Here is a 17,634-nt window from a genome sequence, read left to right on the forward strand (position 1 = left end):
AAACGTACTGCCTCTTCTAAGCTAGGCCTAGTCCTAGAAGCTTTTAGACTCTGTACAATCTGATCTAGGCCTAGAATGTTTCAGCCTCTGAGACTTATAATAAGCTCACCCTTTCTAGTACTTTCTGAACTCTGGCTCGCTGGTTCAACTCAGTTATTCTGACTCAAACCCTTCTCCAAGATGACTGATTCAACCTGGCATGTCCCTCGGCCTCTGAACTACTCTGCCTGGCCTCAAACTAGCTCTACCAATGTTTTCATCTTCTGGCTCCTCATTTTCTGTCTCGTTCTGCTTTTATCTGTGCCTAGTTTTTTCTTTCTTCAACCTGTCTCTATAGAACTCTCCTGTAAAACTGCCTCTGAATTCCACTAACTGAACTGCCACGAACTCAACTCTACTGCACTGCCTCTCAACTCACTGACTCAACCAAACTGCCTGAACGGAACTGACTAGAATTCAGAGCTCTGCATGCCTCTGTCTCCTGAGTGCTGGGATTAGAGGTGTGTACCACCACACACCTTGACCTAAGCTTTTCTTTACCTGAGACTTGCACTATACTAGGCTGGCCTTGAACTCAGAGATCTGCTTGCCTCTGTCTCCTGGGATTAAAGGCCTGTCTATATTCCAGCCAGATCACACAGACCTAGAAAATCGTTTACTGTGATCTCTTGCCAGAGCAGGCACTTGCTGATTTAAAATTCCTCTACAGAGGGTTGGAGAGATGGCTCAGCAGAGGACTGGGGTTCGGTTTCCAGCATTCACATGATAGCTCACAGCAATGTGAGACTCCACTTCCAGGAGATCCAACTCACAACCATAACACAACCAAAGGAAGGGAATTTTGAAGCTAAATATGGTGGTTCCCACCTGTAACCTCAGCACACAGTTGGCTGGGAAAGAAGACAACAAATTCTGGGCTAGCCTGGGCCACATGGCAAGACTCTGTGTATCCCTGTATATACACATATGTGGAGGCCAGAGGTTGATGTCAGGTGTTTTCCTTAATTTCTTGCCATTTTATTTATTTTTTGGTTTTTCAAGACAGAGTTTCTCTGTGTAGCCTTGGTTGGTCTGGACTCTATTTGAAGACCATGCTAGCCTCCAACTCACAGAGATCCACCTACCTCTGCCTCCTGAGTGCTGGGATTAAAGGCATATGCCACCCCTCCTGGCTCCCAGTAGGTTTACCTACAATGCTGGGATTAAAGGCATGGTTTGCCATCTTATTTTTGAGACAAGGTTTTCCACTGAACCTAGAACTAGACTGAGTAGTCAGCATGCCTTGGGGCTCTGTGTGTCTGAGTCTTCCCAGCAGCTCTGGGAAGAGCATCCTACCACATTCTATATTGCTTGGGTACTGGGGTTCTAAACTCAGGTTTCATGTTTTCATGTCAGGCACTTCACTAACTGACACATTTCCCAAGATCTTGTTTTAAAATAAAATTAAAAAGTAGCCTGGAAAGGGGCGGGGTGCACCGGGGCGCCCGAAGAGACTGACTCAAGGGATGAGGCCCAGCAGCAGGAGCGGCAGTACCAGCTGCTATCAGTGCTGCAGCCTGGCTATCAGCTTGACCAGGTGGTCAAGGGAGCTGCCCATCCCCTTTTAGCAGCGCCTGTCCCACAGCATACTCAGCAACTTGGCCCTGGAGCTGTTCGATGGTACAGTGTTTGAGATTGTGCAGGGGCTGCTGGAGAAGAGCCTGTTCACCCAGAGACTGTGGCTGCAGAACACCTAGGCAGGCTCTGAGGCAGAAGCATCTGGAAGCCCAGCAGTCCTGCCGGTCCCACAACTTGCTCCAGGCAGCTCAGACACATGAGCCAGAGGCCATGTAACATCAGATCCGTAGGAGCAACAGGCAATGGACCTCAAGATTGTCTTGGAGCTGGAAAGGAAGGTTGCTGACTAGCCGAGCACACTGGAGAAGGCATGGGTAGCTGATTTCTAAATGACCACGAATCCTTAGTAGCTGACAACTGTAGATAAACCTACTAGGAGCCAGACGTGGTGGCATATGCCTTTAATCCCAGCACTCGGGAGGCAGAGGTGGGCGGATCTCTGTGAGCTCGAGGCCAGCCTGGTCTACAAAGAAAGCCCGGACCAACCAAGGCTACACAGAGAAATCCTGTCTCGAAAAACCAAAAAAGCAACAAGAAAAAAAGAAGAAAAAAAAAAAGACGAACCTATTGGAACTCACCAGGGAGCCACAGCAGAGGGGCTGCCAAGTGGGACAGCCGGCGCTGAGAACCTTGTTGGGGGTCCCTGGGGTGCTCGCGCTTGCCTGTGTGGGATCTTTCTGAGAGGCTGACTGGACTCTGACTACACCAGCCGCCATCCACTGTGCAGATTTGGAGGGGAGGGGGTCCAAACAATAGGAACGGTGTCATGAAAAGGCCCCATGACTGAATGTTGAGTGGGACCATTGGTTCCGGCACTTTCTTCTCTGGGCACATCCCATGTTCCCTCCAGGCTTGGGTTCTGCCTTGTTCTGGCGTGGACCCTTCTTGACAGCCTCAGCCCTGGGTGGAAGAAGCTCCAAAGCCCAAGCCCTGTATGGCCTAAAAAATAAGGACCACAGCACATGGCTTGTGTCAAAAGAAAAAAAAAAAAAGCCTGGACAGGTTATTTCTCCAAAAACATCCAGCTGTTCCAGTGATGGTAGAGTAGATACTATGATTTATCCAGATGTGGGGCTCTTCGTTTTTCTTTTCTGCTTTTCTGAGACATGGTTTCTCTGTGTAACAGCCCTTGGCTGTCTTGGACTAGCTTTGTAGACCAGGCTGGTTTCAAACTCACAGAGATCAGCCTGTCCCTGCCTCCCAAGAACTGGGATTAAAGGTGTATGCCACCACGCCTAGTTTCAGATGTGGGCTTTTTAAAGCCAAGGCTATTTTTATAGGAGGGACCAAGAGAGTGGCATTATCCTGATGGTTCATGGGGTACAGTCAAGTAAAGGCAGGAATCTAAGCTTTCAGGAAGGTTATGAAATAAGACACTGGCCATGCAGATACTTGAGCAAGTTAACAGTGAGGAAAGGAAAAAAAAAATATTTCAAGCTGAAATTCCAAGTGTAGAACAATTTCTGGTAATGACAGATAGGGCGGGGGTGGGTAGGTGGGAGGGGGTAAAGGGAGATTAAAGCGTTAGAGATGAGAAGTCAAGGAACCTGACCATCTTTAGTACTGGCATCATCCAGAATGATGAAAGAGTTATGGGGGCTGGAGAGATGGCTCAGCAGTTAAGAGCACTGACTGCTCTTCCAGAGGTCCTGAGTTCAATTCCCAGCAACCACACGGTGGCTCACAACCATCTATAATGTGATCTGATGTGCACTGTATATATAATAAATAAACAAGTCTTTAAAAAAAAAAAGAGTTATGAAGGAGAAGATCGTTCTGAGTTAGTGAGTGACTTAATGAACCAGGAGAGGCGAGGATGGTGTAGCCGAATGGCAGCCACTTGAAGGAGAGAGATGATCACAGGCAGGCCTAGGGTGACAGTCAGGAGGCAGCAAGGGGAGCAAGGAAGACCACAACTGCATTTCCTTTCCTTGAGCTCCGGAGAGAGAGAAGTGTGTTCTATAGTTTCGTGGGCTTCATGTAGGTCAGAAAGGCCTTAAATCTAGTATGTGGCTGAGGATGACCTTTGAACTCTTGACCCTATTGCTTCCACCTCTCAAGTGCTGGAATTATAGGAGTGTTGTGTCACCTCTGGCAACAGGGCTTGTCTTCGAGGAGAAGCTGGCCAGAAAGCAGTGTGCTCAGAGGACAGCCAGGCTTCAATTAAGGAATGGGAGGTAAAGGAGACTGTAAGATACTGACGACAAGGAGGAATTTGCTTATCACAGAGTTAGACCTGAAAGCCTGGTGAAGAAAGGGCTAGGTGATGCTAAGGCTTTAAAGACTTGAATTCCTGAGCAACTGGGGCTTGAATTGAGCTGTAAAGTACAGAAATATTTAGTTCTGCCATCCTCGGGATGACGGTGGGCACCCAGATTTATTTCTATATTGCAAGGACACTGCTCCAGGGTGTCATGGCTTGGTACTCTTGATCTCTTCCTATGGCTTCAAATGTTGCAACTGTTTAAGTCATAAAGGTCTGGGATGACCACTGAGGCGCACAGAAGAGGGATCAAGGGCGCAGGGCAGTGCAGAGCAGCTTTGATGCTACCGCAGGCTACAATCTGTGGTGATGCTAGTTATGTGTTCTCTCCCAGCAGGTAGTCCAGCTTCTTGATGCAGGAGTTGAAACGAAATCCAGAGCTGATTCAAAGCCAATGGTTTATAAAGATGGCATAAGAGCCTAGGACCAGATTAAGCATAGCATCTAGCCCCACTTACCCTCAGTGTTCTAAAGTGCTCATCCCAGCCCACTCTGCTCTGTGTAACTCTCTCACTTTAGGGCCTCTGATCGACCACTTGTTCTTCTGTTGGCTCTTGGCCTTGTCTGAGGATTTTCCAGTTCAAATTACTCACCACAATAACATTTGAAATTTGCCATTGGTTTCACTCTAATACTTTTCCACTTGGGCAAGATGCATCCTTGGGTGCTTCAGGTAACAGCCCTTCAGGTTCGAATGACTAACCTAGATGCAGTCAGAAATTTCCTATGATTGAAAGGTGATTCTATAAGCTATCTGCCTAGAAAAAGAAACAAGGCCGAGATTTGGTGAAATTCTTGTGATCCAGTGGGCCATGGATATGCTAAAAGACAAGAAATCAGGGTCTGGAGACATGACTCAGTTGTTGTGAGCATTTGCTACTCTTCCAGGGGACCCTAGTTCATTTCCAGAGCCTATGTTCTACAAGCCACAACTTCCTATAACCCCAGTTCTAGAGTATCCAACGCCTCTGGCCTCTGTGGGTACTCATGTGCCCACATACTGACAGATAATTTAAAAGAATAAAGAAAACAGTTAAACACAAATGAGATAGCCAAGGTAGAGGGGTATCACGAAATAAAAGCACCGGGTTGGAGAGACAAACCAAAGTAATCTGAGAACCCCTCGTAGGCAGCGGAGACTCTGATGGCACATGGGTCACACTTTCAATACAGGTATAGGTGGGATGCCCTGGGGAAGGAAAGGGAAAACACCATGAACTCCCAATGAAGAAGTTTCTGCTGAGGTTTGAGAGGCAAGCAATAGACAACTCATGAGTGGTAGCAGCCAACAGTGTGCATGTGGAAGAGCCAGGGGTGATGGCGCATGCCTTTAATCCCAGCACCTGAGAGGCAGAGGCAGAGGCAGGCAGATCTTTGAGTTAAAGGCCAAGCCTGCTCTACAGAATGAATTCCAGGACAGCCAGGGCTACACTGAGAAACCTTGACTTGAAAAACCAAAAAACAAACAACTAAACAAATAAACAACAACAAAAAAAATCAAACCAACAGACCCAAAAAGGGGTTAGAGAGTTGGCTCAATGGTTAAAAGCACTTGCTGTTCTCGGAAAGGGCCTGGGTTCAATTCCGAGCACTCACATGGAGGTTCGGCACTTCCTCAGGCGCCAGGCATGCATGTGGTACATAGACATATATGTAGGCAAAACACTCATACACACAGCTAAGGGAAACTATATATCCACACGTACAGAAAGAGCTGGGGATAGTGGCATAGTCCTTTAATCCCAGCATTCTGGGGGGCAGAGGCAAGTAGGTAGCTGTGAGTTCGAGGCCAGCCTGGCTTACAAATTAAGTCCAGGATAGCCAAGACTACACAGACAAACTCTGTCTTGAAAAACCAAAATCAAAAACAAAACAAGCAAACAAACAAACAAACCAAAACCGAAACAACAACAACAAAATGCAGGAAGAACTGTCTCTCTGAGAGGTGCCTTGGAGAGCCTAGGTCAGAATCTCTTTTCTAAAAAACAAACGAAGCTGGGCGTGGTGGCGCACACCTTTAATCCCAGCACTCGGGAGGCAGAGGCAGGCAGATCGCTGTGAGTTCGAGACCAGCCTGGCCTACAAAGTGAGTCCAGGACAGCCAAGGCTAACATAGACAGACTCTGTCTCAAAAAACAAAAACAAAACAAAAAACAAACAAACAAAAAAAAAAAAGCAACAAGCCAACCCACATATCTCCTATTTCTTACCATGAAAGGCAATCTGGGTCGGATGTGAGAGATGGTCCTTCAAAGCCTACTGGGCAGATTTCTTTTTTTCTCTGTAAAGGACTTGAGCCTGTGGAAAAGTACAAGTTCTCCCACTGATCATGAAACAAGGCACTAATGAATCTCCAGGGATATTTTTTTTTTTTCCCTTTCCAGGTACCTTCCAACCTAATTGCAAGATTGTCATGTAGCTGCGGGGAGGACGGGTCATTCTTAGATTCTAAAAATAAGATAATTTTAATTGGCGGACTTACAGATAGATGGGACACAGTGCTGTTCTATGTGGAAAAGCAAAGCAGCTGCTCACCCTCTGTTAGGACAGGAGTTTTTAGTCTAGTAAAATGGTATAAGATCCTCTCATTATTAAAGCATGAAGTACTACCCCAAACTGCATTCCTCGAAGCCTTTCCTTCCGCGCCCATCTGCATTCACATAAATGCTTCTTCAAGGGACACATATGACACAGCAGGTACCAGAAGTGGGCGGGCCCCTTGTTGCTAGAGGATAACAGCAATATGGTGGCCCTGATGCTAGGACCTGCTTTATCTCTTCCGGCCACCTGCGGGTCAACCAGAGGGAGAGACCTAAAGAAGTTCTAGAGAAGGGTTAGCACTAAATATTAGTAAACTATTGTCGCTTAGATAAATATTATTAAACTATTATTACAAGATGAATTGACTCGTATTAATGTGCCAGTCTCATGATTTCATCTGGACTTGCTATCATCTTCTGAAGAAATAATAGGAACTTTTCTGAAAGGTAACTTGTCACAATCTGCATTAAGAACAGAGAATGCCAATTCTTTAATCCCAGTAATTTAATAATTTACACCAAGGATATAAATTAAAATGCAAGATATATGCATAAATATGTTCATACTAGGGCTGGAAATGTGGTTCACTTGCAGAGCAATTGCCTAGCGTTCTCAGTGCCCTGAGTCTGAGCCCCAGCACTGCCAAAAGAAAAGTTCCAACAGCATGAAGGGGCTGGAGAGACGGCCCAGCAGTTCGGAACACCTGTTGCTCATGGAGGGGGCCCCCACATTCTGCTTCCAGCGCCCGTGAGATGGCTTGAAACCATCCGTAACTCCAATTCCAGGGGATATTACACTCTCTCCTGATTTCCACAGGCATCAAGCATGCATGCGGTGCACATAACATACACGGAGGCAAAAACGCTTCCCCACGTAAATGAATCTGAAAAAGATTAAAAAAAAAAAAGTACACAAATGTTGGATACTATGAGAGTGGTTTAATTGACAGTCACAAGACATGATCCTATTAAAATAGGCATTTTTGATATTGGCATTATTATTATTTGTTTTTTTTTTTTCAAGACAGGGTTTCCCTGTGTGGCCTTGGCTGTCCTGAACTCACTTTGTAGACCAGGCTGGCCTTGAACTCACAGCGATCTGCTCGCCTCTGCCTCCCTGAGTACTGGGATTAAAGGCGTGTGCCACAGAGCCCAGCTCAGTATTAGCATTTTTAGTTCCAATCAAGGTATTAAGTAAAACACAGAATTTAAAATCATATACAGAATTATTCTCACTCCCCCCCCCCCAGCACTGTTAGTGTTTAGTTCTGCATGCCAGTCTGTTGGAGGACAACTTTATGGACTCAGTTCTCCTTTTCCACTTTTATGGGGGGTGGGGTGTCTGGGGATTGACCTCAGTTCTCCAGTTTGTGTGGCAAGTGCTTTTACCCACCGAGACACCTCACTGGCCCCTTTAAGACGTTCTTTTAAAATTATTTTTTATTTATGTATACTATGTGATGCCGCATGAGTTTATATGCAGTAGTTCTCGGAGATCAGGAGGCATCAAACTCCCTGGAACCTGAGTTATGATCCATCTGATGTGGATGCTGGAACCTGGACCTGAGTCATGATCCATCTGATGTGGATGCTGGAACCGAACCCAGGTCCTCTTCACATTAAGAGTTCCTAATCACTTAATCATTTGTCCAGCACCCTTTTCATGTTTTACACAACATACCATTGTGTGTGTATGCATGTATACACATATGAATTATTCTGAAAATGTATAGATTTAACATTTACATCTTCAGAAAAACTAGGGGGGGGGGAAAGCCCATTAGTTGATTTACATGGAAGACGTTTTACGTTTTTTAGGTTTCTCTGCAGTCCTGGTTCTCCTGGACTTGCTTTTGTACACCAGGCTGGCCTTCAACTCAGAGATCTGCCTGCCTCTGCCTCCCAGAGTGCTGGGATTAAAGGTGTGTGCCACCATGCCCGACTTACTTTCTATTTTAATAGAGAATTGTTTTGAAGGTCAAAGGCTAAGAAATGAGTCTTTGTTGCATTATTGTGGAGGGCATGCAGGATAGAACCCAGGATTCCAGCTTGCTAAACACATCCTACCAGAGCTACCTTTAGCTACAAAGACCAATATTTGAAATGCTGCCATGTGCCAGACAATGAGCAGGATACCAGTGATTTGAACTGCATAGCAATCCTGGGAGGCAGGTGTCTCAGCCCCCACACTACAGCTGAGTATAGCTCCTCTGTCTAAACCATTTGCTGTGCGCCCTGGATTCCAGCCCAGACAATGTCCAGGTTTCCTGCTGAACTGCATGCCTCACCTGCTACAGCTCCTACGAGGCCCTCAGAGGTTGACAGGAGGTCACCGACAAAAACAGCACTGAGTACGGTGAGTCCAAAGGCAAAGTCTCATTTTGCTCTCTAAACTTTACCTTTTCCCTTCCCAAGTAGCAAAACTGGCTCCTCCTTCCCAAGGGTGAGAGAGCCTTACTCTTGAGCTAAGGCTCAAGGTTCCAAGCAAGAGCTGTCCCGGGCCTGTACCTTCCCAGAACACACTTCCTCATGGCTCTGCCATCAGCCGTCTTACGTATTGGCTTGGCATTTTGTCAGTTAGGAGCAGGACAGGATAGAACTGCACACTCTTGACCTGTTCCAGCCAGCTGGCTCCTGTTCTCTCCCTTGGATACTAAAACAAACAGGCTCTGTGCTCTGGCTCCTTAACTCAAGCTTGTGGGGGTGGGGGGAAAAATCCCTGCTATGTCAACAATCAGAGGAATATCTGGCCCCATGTTTGATCTTTCGTAGCCTTATTTTAACAAAGTGGTGTCTCCAAGCACCCCAGTAGCTCTGACACTCTGAACCTTAATGTTCATCTTTTTCCATGCCCCACCTTGGCGTGGGGTGCCCAACCCCAAATGGCTCTGTTCCAGGTGGCTTCCTCGTGACACTTACTAAACTCCTTCATGAAGGAGGAAGTTATTTTCTCAACACTGTTTCAGTGCCTCTTCATGGTTTCCTGTTCCATCTGTGAGGCAGAGACAGGAAGTTACCTGGACAGGGTCTCAGCAAACAGTGACTTTCAGGGTTAGAACATGCTTGGGCTACCTAACTTTATCCTCCAACACAATGATTTACAATTTGAAAAAAACAAAACAAAAAACCCCAGAGACTTTTACCTGGGGAGAGAATGAAGGGGACTTGAGGAATAGGATGCAACAAACAAAAGGGCAATGAGATAAACCTGTCTCTATTTTGATTCAGACTCTTATTTTTTTCTAGTAAAAAAAAAAAAATCAAACCAAACCAGCCAAAAACCCCAACTGTAGCTTGATAAAAGTTTGAGAAAAACTGGGTTAGACCAAGTAAAAGAGATTCAATTGCTATGGGACTTTGAAGAACTTTTAATGTGCTTATGAACACTGGAGAGTTTATAATGAAAACTGTTTCTTAAATAGAATAAAAATAATATAAAAATACAATCTGCTATAAAACTCCATGTCGTGGTTTCATAGGCACCAGGACTCCATAAACAGCTTGAGAAGAGCTACTCCAGGGTGAGCCACAGAGTTCTGGAAGGCAAGACACCAAACAGACTTTTGCCACTAGCCGGCATTCACTGTTTTCAAAACTGCAGTGCTGATCCAATAGGACTGTTATACTGTACCCGATGGTATTTTTCCACTTGCTGGTCAAAGTTCCTGGGCGAGAACCCCGCCTGGAAGAACTCCACTGGAGTGAGAAGGTATTTCAGCGCCAGGCCCCGGGACTCGGTAGCTAGGCACGCGGCGCTGCCAGGGTGAGACAGGGAAGAAGCACAGCCTTGCCAGACGCTTCGCTTCCCTCTGGCTGGTGAGCCATCGCCTCCTACAGACATCAAGGGGGACCCTAAGCCAATTTCACCCCTGGGTTCTGGAGAGGGAACCTCATCTACAGGGTGTAATTGCTCTGAAAATGCCAACGGGGCAGTCAATACAGGAGCCATCTTGTTGGAGTCACAAAAAAGGCCCGGCTCATGATACTCTTTGCTGCAGAGGTCTGGGAACAGCTGCTTCCTGGCCTGCAGAGGGCGGGGGCAGAGCGTGTCAAGGTCCCCAGCCCAGGGAGAGAGGCTTTCGGTTTTGTGCTTCTTTGAGTCTCTGTCAACTTTAACCTGATCAGCTTTCTCCTCAGGGGATTCAAACACCACACCTTGGATTCTGGGCCTCTTCAGCCTGCTTTCTAACTGCCAAAGCACGTTTGTTTTCCTAGAGGAGGAACTCATGTACTGCTCTACAGAGTGTGGAATCAAGGGCGTCGAGAGCCGGGGACTCAAGCTGTCCTGAAAGAACTCTCTGCAAGGCTGTCGACACACGATGGGCACCACCTGGCTAGGCCTTAGGGCGGCGACAAAATCTCGAAGCTCTGAGTAGGATGAATGGTCAGAGTAGGGGATGGTGTAGATGCCAGGGTGAGAGCTTCGTATTTTCCGGCTTGTGGGAAGGATAGCAATGGTAGGGTGAGTCTGGTTCCACTGCAGCATGGCGGAATGGCAGATCTCCATGTGGCTCACGGCATGGATGCGCCCGGCATTTTCCTCAACGGTGAACACATCTGCCAAGCCCAGCAGCTGTACCAACTCCAGGCGTTGAGGACTCAGTACCACCCAGGTCCGGAACTCAAGGGCTAGTTGCTCCAGCAGTGACTCTTTTCCTAGGCTATAGAGTCCTAAGTTGCATTCAAGGGGTTGGGAGAAAGAAGAGAATGAAGCTATTAAAGACTCCTGAGGAACCGAATGTTTAGCAAAAAAATACATACAGTCCATGTGGCAGGCAATACAGGAAGTGTACAAAGGAGAAGCATTTAAGATATATAGCAGATAACAGGAAGATGCAAGTGAGGGGATAATGATCAAGATGTCATCTGAGTAAATTATATTTTAAAATCAGATTAAAAAAAGTTATATAGCAGATGCCAGTTTGAAACACACAAAATCCATTTATTCTTTCAGTTCAAGAGAAAGCATCTACCAAATGCTAGGCACTGTGGAAACAGAGAGATTAAGGAGGTTTCAGCTCTCCAGGAGTACCATCCACCGGCCCGGCAGACTCAGAACCAGCGTAGTGAAGGTTAACGCCACACATGGGCACATAGCCTTATAAAGGCCAGTTGATGGGATTAGGAAAAGCTTCCGTAAAATGACAGATAGCAACTAAGCCAGGTCTGCTTCTAGGGGGAGGTGGTGAAAACTAAGTATCTCTTTGGGAGGAAAGAACATACTTCCATTTAATTAAAAAACTCAATTGGGGCTGGAGAGATGGCTCAGAGGTTAATAGCACTGGCTGCTCATCCAGAGGTCCTGAGTTCAATTCCCAGCAACCACATGGTGGCTCACAACCATCTATAATGTGATCTAATGCCCTTTTCTGTCATGCAGGCAAGCACTGTATACATAATAAATAAATAAATCTTGAAAAAATATTTTAATAAACTCAATTGTACAATCCAGAGGCTATTTATTTATCTATACTCATTAAGCCATGATGTCAACCCAGGCCCCGTTCTGTTGGTTCCCACGAAATGTGCAGACAGCACAGGCGGGCACTTGAGTTGAGCCCAGGCTGCTCTTTGGCCTTACTGTCCTGATCACCTGCCCGCACCTCTTCTGTATGTTCTCTCACTCCACACAGTACTTCATGTGCTCCATGTGCATCAGTCCTCTTGGCAAGAGTCTTACCTTATGCTAGCTTTATCACAACAGTGCCAAGCATGCTGGGTAACACTGTCAACTCTTCAGTTTTGCCACTGTAACACTAATTGTAGGACGTTCCTCTTGAACAGCACCTGGTCCCTTGATGTCAGTAATATCCCCCTGCCTAGACATTTGCATATATGTGCCAAAGGAACAACTACGTGTTTCCCAAAAGGCTTAGAGACCACCCAGCAGGTACGTTTCCTCTCCCGTTGTACTTGTCATTTTGGCAATTTTTTAAAAAAAGATTTATTTATTAATTAAGTATACACTGCTCTGCCTGCATGTAACTAACACCTGTAGGTCAGAAGAGAGCATCAGATCTCATTATAGATGGCTGTGAGCCACCATGTGGTTGCTGGGAATTGAACTCAGGACCTTTGGAAGAGGAGCCAGTGCTCTTAACCTCTGAGCCTTCTCTCCAGCCTCATTTTGGCAAATTAATGGAAGATGGTAATTCTGGCTCAAAGGAAGCTGAGCTATATTTTAAATGACAGATTAGGGTTAACTAGCAAAGAAAGGGTATAATAGAAAACATTTTAAAGCTAAGTGCAGTGGTGTGTGCCTGTAATCCCAGCAGAGGCAGACAGATCAGCGAGTTCCAGGCCAGCCCGGTCTGTAAAGCGAGTCTAGGACAGCCAAGGCTATACAGAGAAATCCTGTCTCCAAAAAGCAAACAAACAAACAAAAAAAGAAAACATTTTAGGAGGACCCACCTCAGTGTTACTAAAGTAAAGGTGATTATCGAGACACATCACTAGAAAGGCAAGCCAAGGTCATTTATTAGTGGGCCTTCCAAGTACTGAAAAGGAGTCAGGTCCTAATCCTGTGGATGAAGTGGGGCTGTTGAACAGCCAGCCGGAGGTAGGAAAATGACAATTTTCAATCATCAGAATACTATGATCAAAAGACGACTTTATGAAAAAATAATGCGGCAGGACCGTTAGATACCCGGGTAGGAAGTTGGAAGTAGATGTTCCATCAACAGGTACGCACACAGAAAGGGACACAGACGTGAGCGTTAGCAAGGGCCGTGGCAACAGAAGTGGAGATGCTAGTTAATAGCTGTTCTTAGACTTCAGTTACACGACTGAATTGTCAACTCCTTAAAAATTGTTTTATATCCACTCCCCTTGCTTATGATTCATACTTCACTTTTGAGGCGAAATGTAGCTGGTTTTCTGCTCTGCTCTCTGAACGTGTTTTTCCTTCTCTTGGTCCTTCCTTAATAGACAGGAAGTCCTCCAGGTCAGACACCATATTTTATTCAGATTTATATCCCTATTACCTACTGGATATGTGGTGCACTACAGAGTTTACTATGTATTTACAAAATTAATCAAGCCCTACCACAGGCCTCTCCTAACCAGCTGTGCTTCTGAGGAAATCCTGCATGTCACATGTCAAGATGGCCAAACAGTATTTCTTCATGAATAGTTAAGCAATCCTGAGGGTAGGGACTATTGCTCAATAAGTTTGGTAGTTACCCTGGAAGGTTGGAAGGTGTATAATTCTTCACTATTTCTGAGCCATTTTGAACTTGATTCTAATGTCAATAAAGAGCTGCTGAATGGTTTTAAGGGGAAGAGGGACAGTATTCCACTTAATTGTCTTATTATATAGTCTATAGTTTCCATGTTTATCCCTTTTAATTTTTACTGTTCCTTCTGCTAGAATGTAGGTTCCACCAGAACAAGGCTCTTTATTTCTTGGGGCTGTGCTTCTTATGTCATATATATATGAGCATCTCACACTGGCTACTGCTTCTCTGACACACAAAACTTCCTTCTACTTCTTTAGGGTTTCTTTCTTTTTAAAAATATTTACTTTTTTATATGTATGTGTGAGCGTGCATGTATGTCTGTGTACCGTGTGTGCAGGAGCCCTTGGAGGTGAGAAGAGGCACTGGATCCCCTGGAATTGGAGTTACTGATGGTTTTTAAACACCATGTGAGTACTGGGAATCGAACCTGGGTCTTGTGGAAGAGTAGCCTGTGCTCTTAACCCTTCAGTCCTCTTAAGGAGTTTAGTTCATGACTCTCTGTGTATGTGTGTGTATATATATATACAGTATCAAGGATATAAGCAATGCCATAATTATTTATTTTAAAAGATTTATTTACTTATTTCATGTATATAAATGCTCTATATCCATGTACACCTGCATACTGGAAGAGGGCATCAGATCCCAGTATAGATGGTTGTGAGTCACCATGTGGTTGCTGGGAATTGAACTCAGGACTTCTGGAAGAGAATACAGTTCTTAACATCTGAGCCATCTCTCCAGCCCCACAATGGCATATTTTAAAATGTGCAGAATACACTGGGAGGTGATGAATACCATAAAAAATGAGTACGTTTAGAGCTAAGGATGTGGTTCAGTTGACAGAGTGCTTGCCTAGCATTTATAAAACCCCTGGGTTCAATTCCAGCACTGTTCAAACAGGTTGTGCTGGTACATGCTTGTAATCTTAGCACTAAAAACAGCATTTTAAGCTGGGCGCGATGGCGCACACCTTTAATCCCAGCACTCGGGAGGCAGAGGAAAGCAGATAGCTATGAGTTTGAGGCCAGCCTGGTCTACAAAGCGAGTCCAGGACAGACAAGACTACACAGAGAAACCCTGTCTCGAAAACACACAAACAAACAAAGAAAGCTCAGTGGTACAGTACATGCCTAACACAAGTGAGACCCTAGACTTCATGCCAGAGCTGGGGGGAGAAGGGGATTGAGAATTTAGGAGTGAGGATGGGGGGCAGGTTCAAATTTTGTTTGTTTTGTTTTTGTTGAGACAGGGTCTTTCTACAGAGCTGTGGCTGTTCTGAAACTCACTGTGTAGACAAGGATGTTTCTGCTTCCTGGGTGCTGGGACTAAAGGCTTGGGCCACCAGGGTGGCTGGGAGGTTCATTTTTATTTTTTATAACACTTTGTTTATTTTTATTTTATGTGCATTGGTGTTTTGCCTGCACGTATGTCTGTGTGAAGGTGTCAGAGATTGGAGCTACAGACAGTTGTGAGCTGCCATGTGGGTGCTGGGAACTGAACCTGGGTCCTCTGGAAGCACAGCCAATGCTCTTAACCACTGAGCCATCTCTCCGGCCCCGAGGTTCAAGCTTAAGTAAGAGAAAAAGGAAGGTGAGACCTGTGCACAGACTTGAAAACAAATGAGCATCTTTAAAAAATTTAGATTCCACCAGGTGGTGGTGCTGCACACCTTTAATCCCAGCACTTGGGAGGCAGAGGCAGGAGGATCTCTGTGAGTTCGAGGCCAGCCTGGACTACAGAGCTAGTTCCAGGACAGCTAGAGCTGTTACAGAGAGAAACCCTGTCTCAAAAAACAACCAAACCAAACCAACAACAACAAAAGGATTTAGATTCCCTACGCAGGAGTGAAAGACAAGGGAGCCACTCACCAATCTTCACATTGTGTCGTGGGAACTGTCGAATAAGCTGGACAATCTGCTGAGTAGCTTCTTGTCGGGAAGGGAGAACCAGGGCTGGATTGCAATTGGTGTTGTCTAGGTATAAAGTATGAATCTGTTTCCCCAGTATCAGAGCAGGCTCCTTCAGCATGGAGGGTGTGTATCGAAAGTCACCTGGAAGAGGAATATGGGAGGTAGGAGCAGCGGGCAAAAAACAAAACAAAACAAAACAACAACAAAAAAAAACCCCAAAGGATAGAAGACAGGCCTCTCCCACCTCCAGCAACAGATGCGCACTAAACTATACCAGCACAGTTTCCTGGTTAAAATGTCTCTATCTTACTCTTGTGGATTATTTGTTTGTTTGTTTGAGAGACAGGGTTTCTCTACACAGGCCGGCTGTCCTCAAACTCACCATGTAGACCAGGCTGGCCTTGAACTCATAGAGATCTGCCTCCCTGCCTCCCAAGTGCTGGAATTAAAAGTCACCACCACCACCACGCCCACCTGCTCTTGTGTTTTCACTTGCACGCTCTTAACAGGGTTTGGATAGTCAAGGAGCAGGAACTGGTTGAAAAGGGTCGCTGTGCCTACGTGGGATGAGGCTACAAGGCCTGCTTTTCTGAGTGAAGGCAGCTGGGAAGTGAGAGGGACCCTCCACCCCCACCCCATGGGAGGCTCACCTGTGTAGAGGATTGTTCCAAAGTAACCTTCAAAGAGAAACATGACAGAACCAGGGCAGTGATTGGCATCTATAAGAGTTACAGTCATGGTTTCTTGTCCGATCTCATCTAGAGGCAATACATGGCTTTCTCCGACCTCCAGGGCTCGGATCCACTGCTTAGAGACCTGAGGAAAGAGTTGGTCACCCTAGCAACCACAGACTCCTCTTCTGGATCAGGAACTCACAGTCATCAAAAAAAAAAAAAAAAAAAAAAAAAAAAAGCTGACCAAGTCCTGAACCACTCTCATGTAACCTGTAACTGGGCTTTCCAAGCAATCTTTCCGCCCTCTTCTGGCATTCCCCACCCTTCGTACAGACTGAAACTCAGAATCTGTAAACAGTCTAGATAAAGATTCTCAAACTTTCTCCTGTCTCGGCAGGGGTGGGAGACAACTGTCAGAAAAAAAAAATGCAGTCAGACAGTCAGGACTCATACAATCAGGCAAGATGAGAAGACGTTGGATAATGTGTTTTTATCTAGCATATTAGATGAGTTACTGGGGGTAGGTAGTGAGGGTGGGGGACTTACAGTTAAACAAGTACTCTAGCACTGGGCTACACCCTCAGTCTGGTGGATTCCTAAAGCAAATTAGGAAAACACTGATCTCGCGCTTATGAAAAGTAAAGGATAATTTCCTTATCTAAATTTACAGCTAAAATTCTCCACTCAGCTAGAGGCCAGTCTTACTCTGGGACCGACCCCCAATTTGTAAGAATTCAGTCCTCACGGTGACCACTGTGTGATTCCCCAAGCTGTGCTAGATCGATCAGAAGTCCCCACCCAGATTCCTGGACTAGGTCTCAGAGGCTAAATCCAGCCCCAATACCTGTAGGTGACGATGCAAGAGATGGGCAGAAATCGGGGAGCAGTAGAGGGGCCGTGCCCAAGTGCTAGACAGGCCCACCGTGTGGTCACAGTGCATGTGGGATAAGAAGAAGAGACGCGCGGTACCAGCGCGGCGCAGGCTCCAAAAGTCCACAGCGATGGGCGTTTGGGGGATTACGACCCCGTTCATGGTGGCAGAGTTGGGGAGTCACCAGTGAGGTCTTCGCGGGAACAACACTCCCGAGTGAGGCTTCCCCGACAGCGGCCCGACGACACGGGGACGTAAGTCAAGGCCAAAAAACCCTAAGGGGAAACCACCGCAGAAATGGAAGGAGTAGACAGAGTGAGCGAAAAGAAGTTGGCCGCCCGGGAGAAGCCCCCCGAGAGCACCATTCACCACCTCGCGCGAGCGCGCGCGCGCGCGGGAGCTCAGGGCCAGCCCGCACTTTGTCAAAGCGCGCGCGGCGGCTTGGAGACAGACCCAGGTAGCTGATTTCCGATGGTCGGCCGCGGCTCCCGCACGGCGAGCTGCGCGCCTGCGCCGAG

General features: G+C 46.2%; 1 protein-coding gene across 3 annotated transcripts; it reads right to left on the reverse strand.

Annotated features, from left to right (window-relative positions):
• Positions 1–6,896: 6,896 nt before the first annotated feature.
• Positions 6,897–17,600, reverse strand: DCLRE1B (DNA cross-link repair 1B). Of its 3 annotated transcripts, none has more exons than XM_084755362.1 (6): positions 17,486–17,600; positions 17,090–17,391; positions 16,222–16,387; positions 15,530–15,712; positions 10,052–11,091; positions 6,897–7,304 (listed from the first exon to the last, which is right to left on the reverse strand). In XM_084755362.1, exons 2-6 carry the CDS (start codon positions 17,276–17,278, stop codon positions 6,987–6,989), a joined length of 1,896 nt encoding a protein of 631 aa, XP_084611488.1. In that variant the 5' UTR covers positions 17,279–17,391; positions 17,486–17,600; the 3' UTR covers positions 6,897–6,986. The 3 variants fall into 3 exon arrangements, with proteins under 3 accessions (XP_084611488.1, XP_084611487.1, XP_084611489.1); XM_084755363.1 differs by lacking the exon at positions 17,486–17,600 and adding an exon at positions 9,340–9,412 and having other exon boundaries at positions 7,166–7,304; positions 17,090–17,427; XM_084755361.1 differs by lacking the exon at positions 17,486–17,600 and having other exon boundaries at positions 17,090–17,427.
• Between the last annotated feature and the right edge of the window lie 34 nt (positions 17,601–17,634).

This window comes from Acomys minous (genome assembly GCF_964271855.1).
Source record: "Acomys minous genome assembly, chromosome: 14".
NCBI classification, from domain to species: Eukaryota; Metazoa; Chordata; class Mammalia; order Rodentia; family Muridae; genus Acomys; species Acomys minous.

What these genes read in the sequence shown, in the direction of transcription:
- DCLRE1B (XM_084755362.1), bottom strand. Translation starts at nt 17,278, where the DNA reads ATGAACGGGGTCGTAATCCCCCAAACGCCCATCGCTGTGGACTTTTGG. An exon ending in TCTTGCATCGTCACCTACAG is followed by an intron (nt 16,388 to 17,089) that starts GTATTGGGGCTG and finishes CTCTTTCCTCAG; the next exon opens with GTCTCTAAGCAGTGGATCCG. An exon ending in TGGAACAATCCTCTACACAG is followed by an intron (nt 15,713 to 16,221) that starts GTGAGCCTCCCA and finishes TTCCTCTTCCAG; the next exon opens with GTGACTTTCGATACACACCC.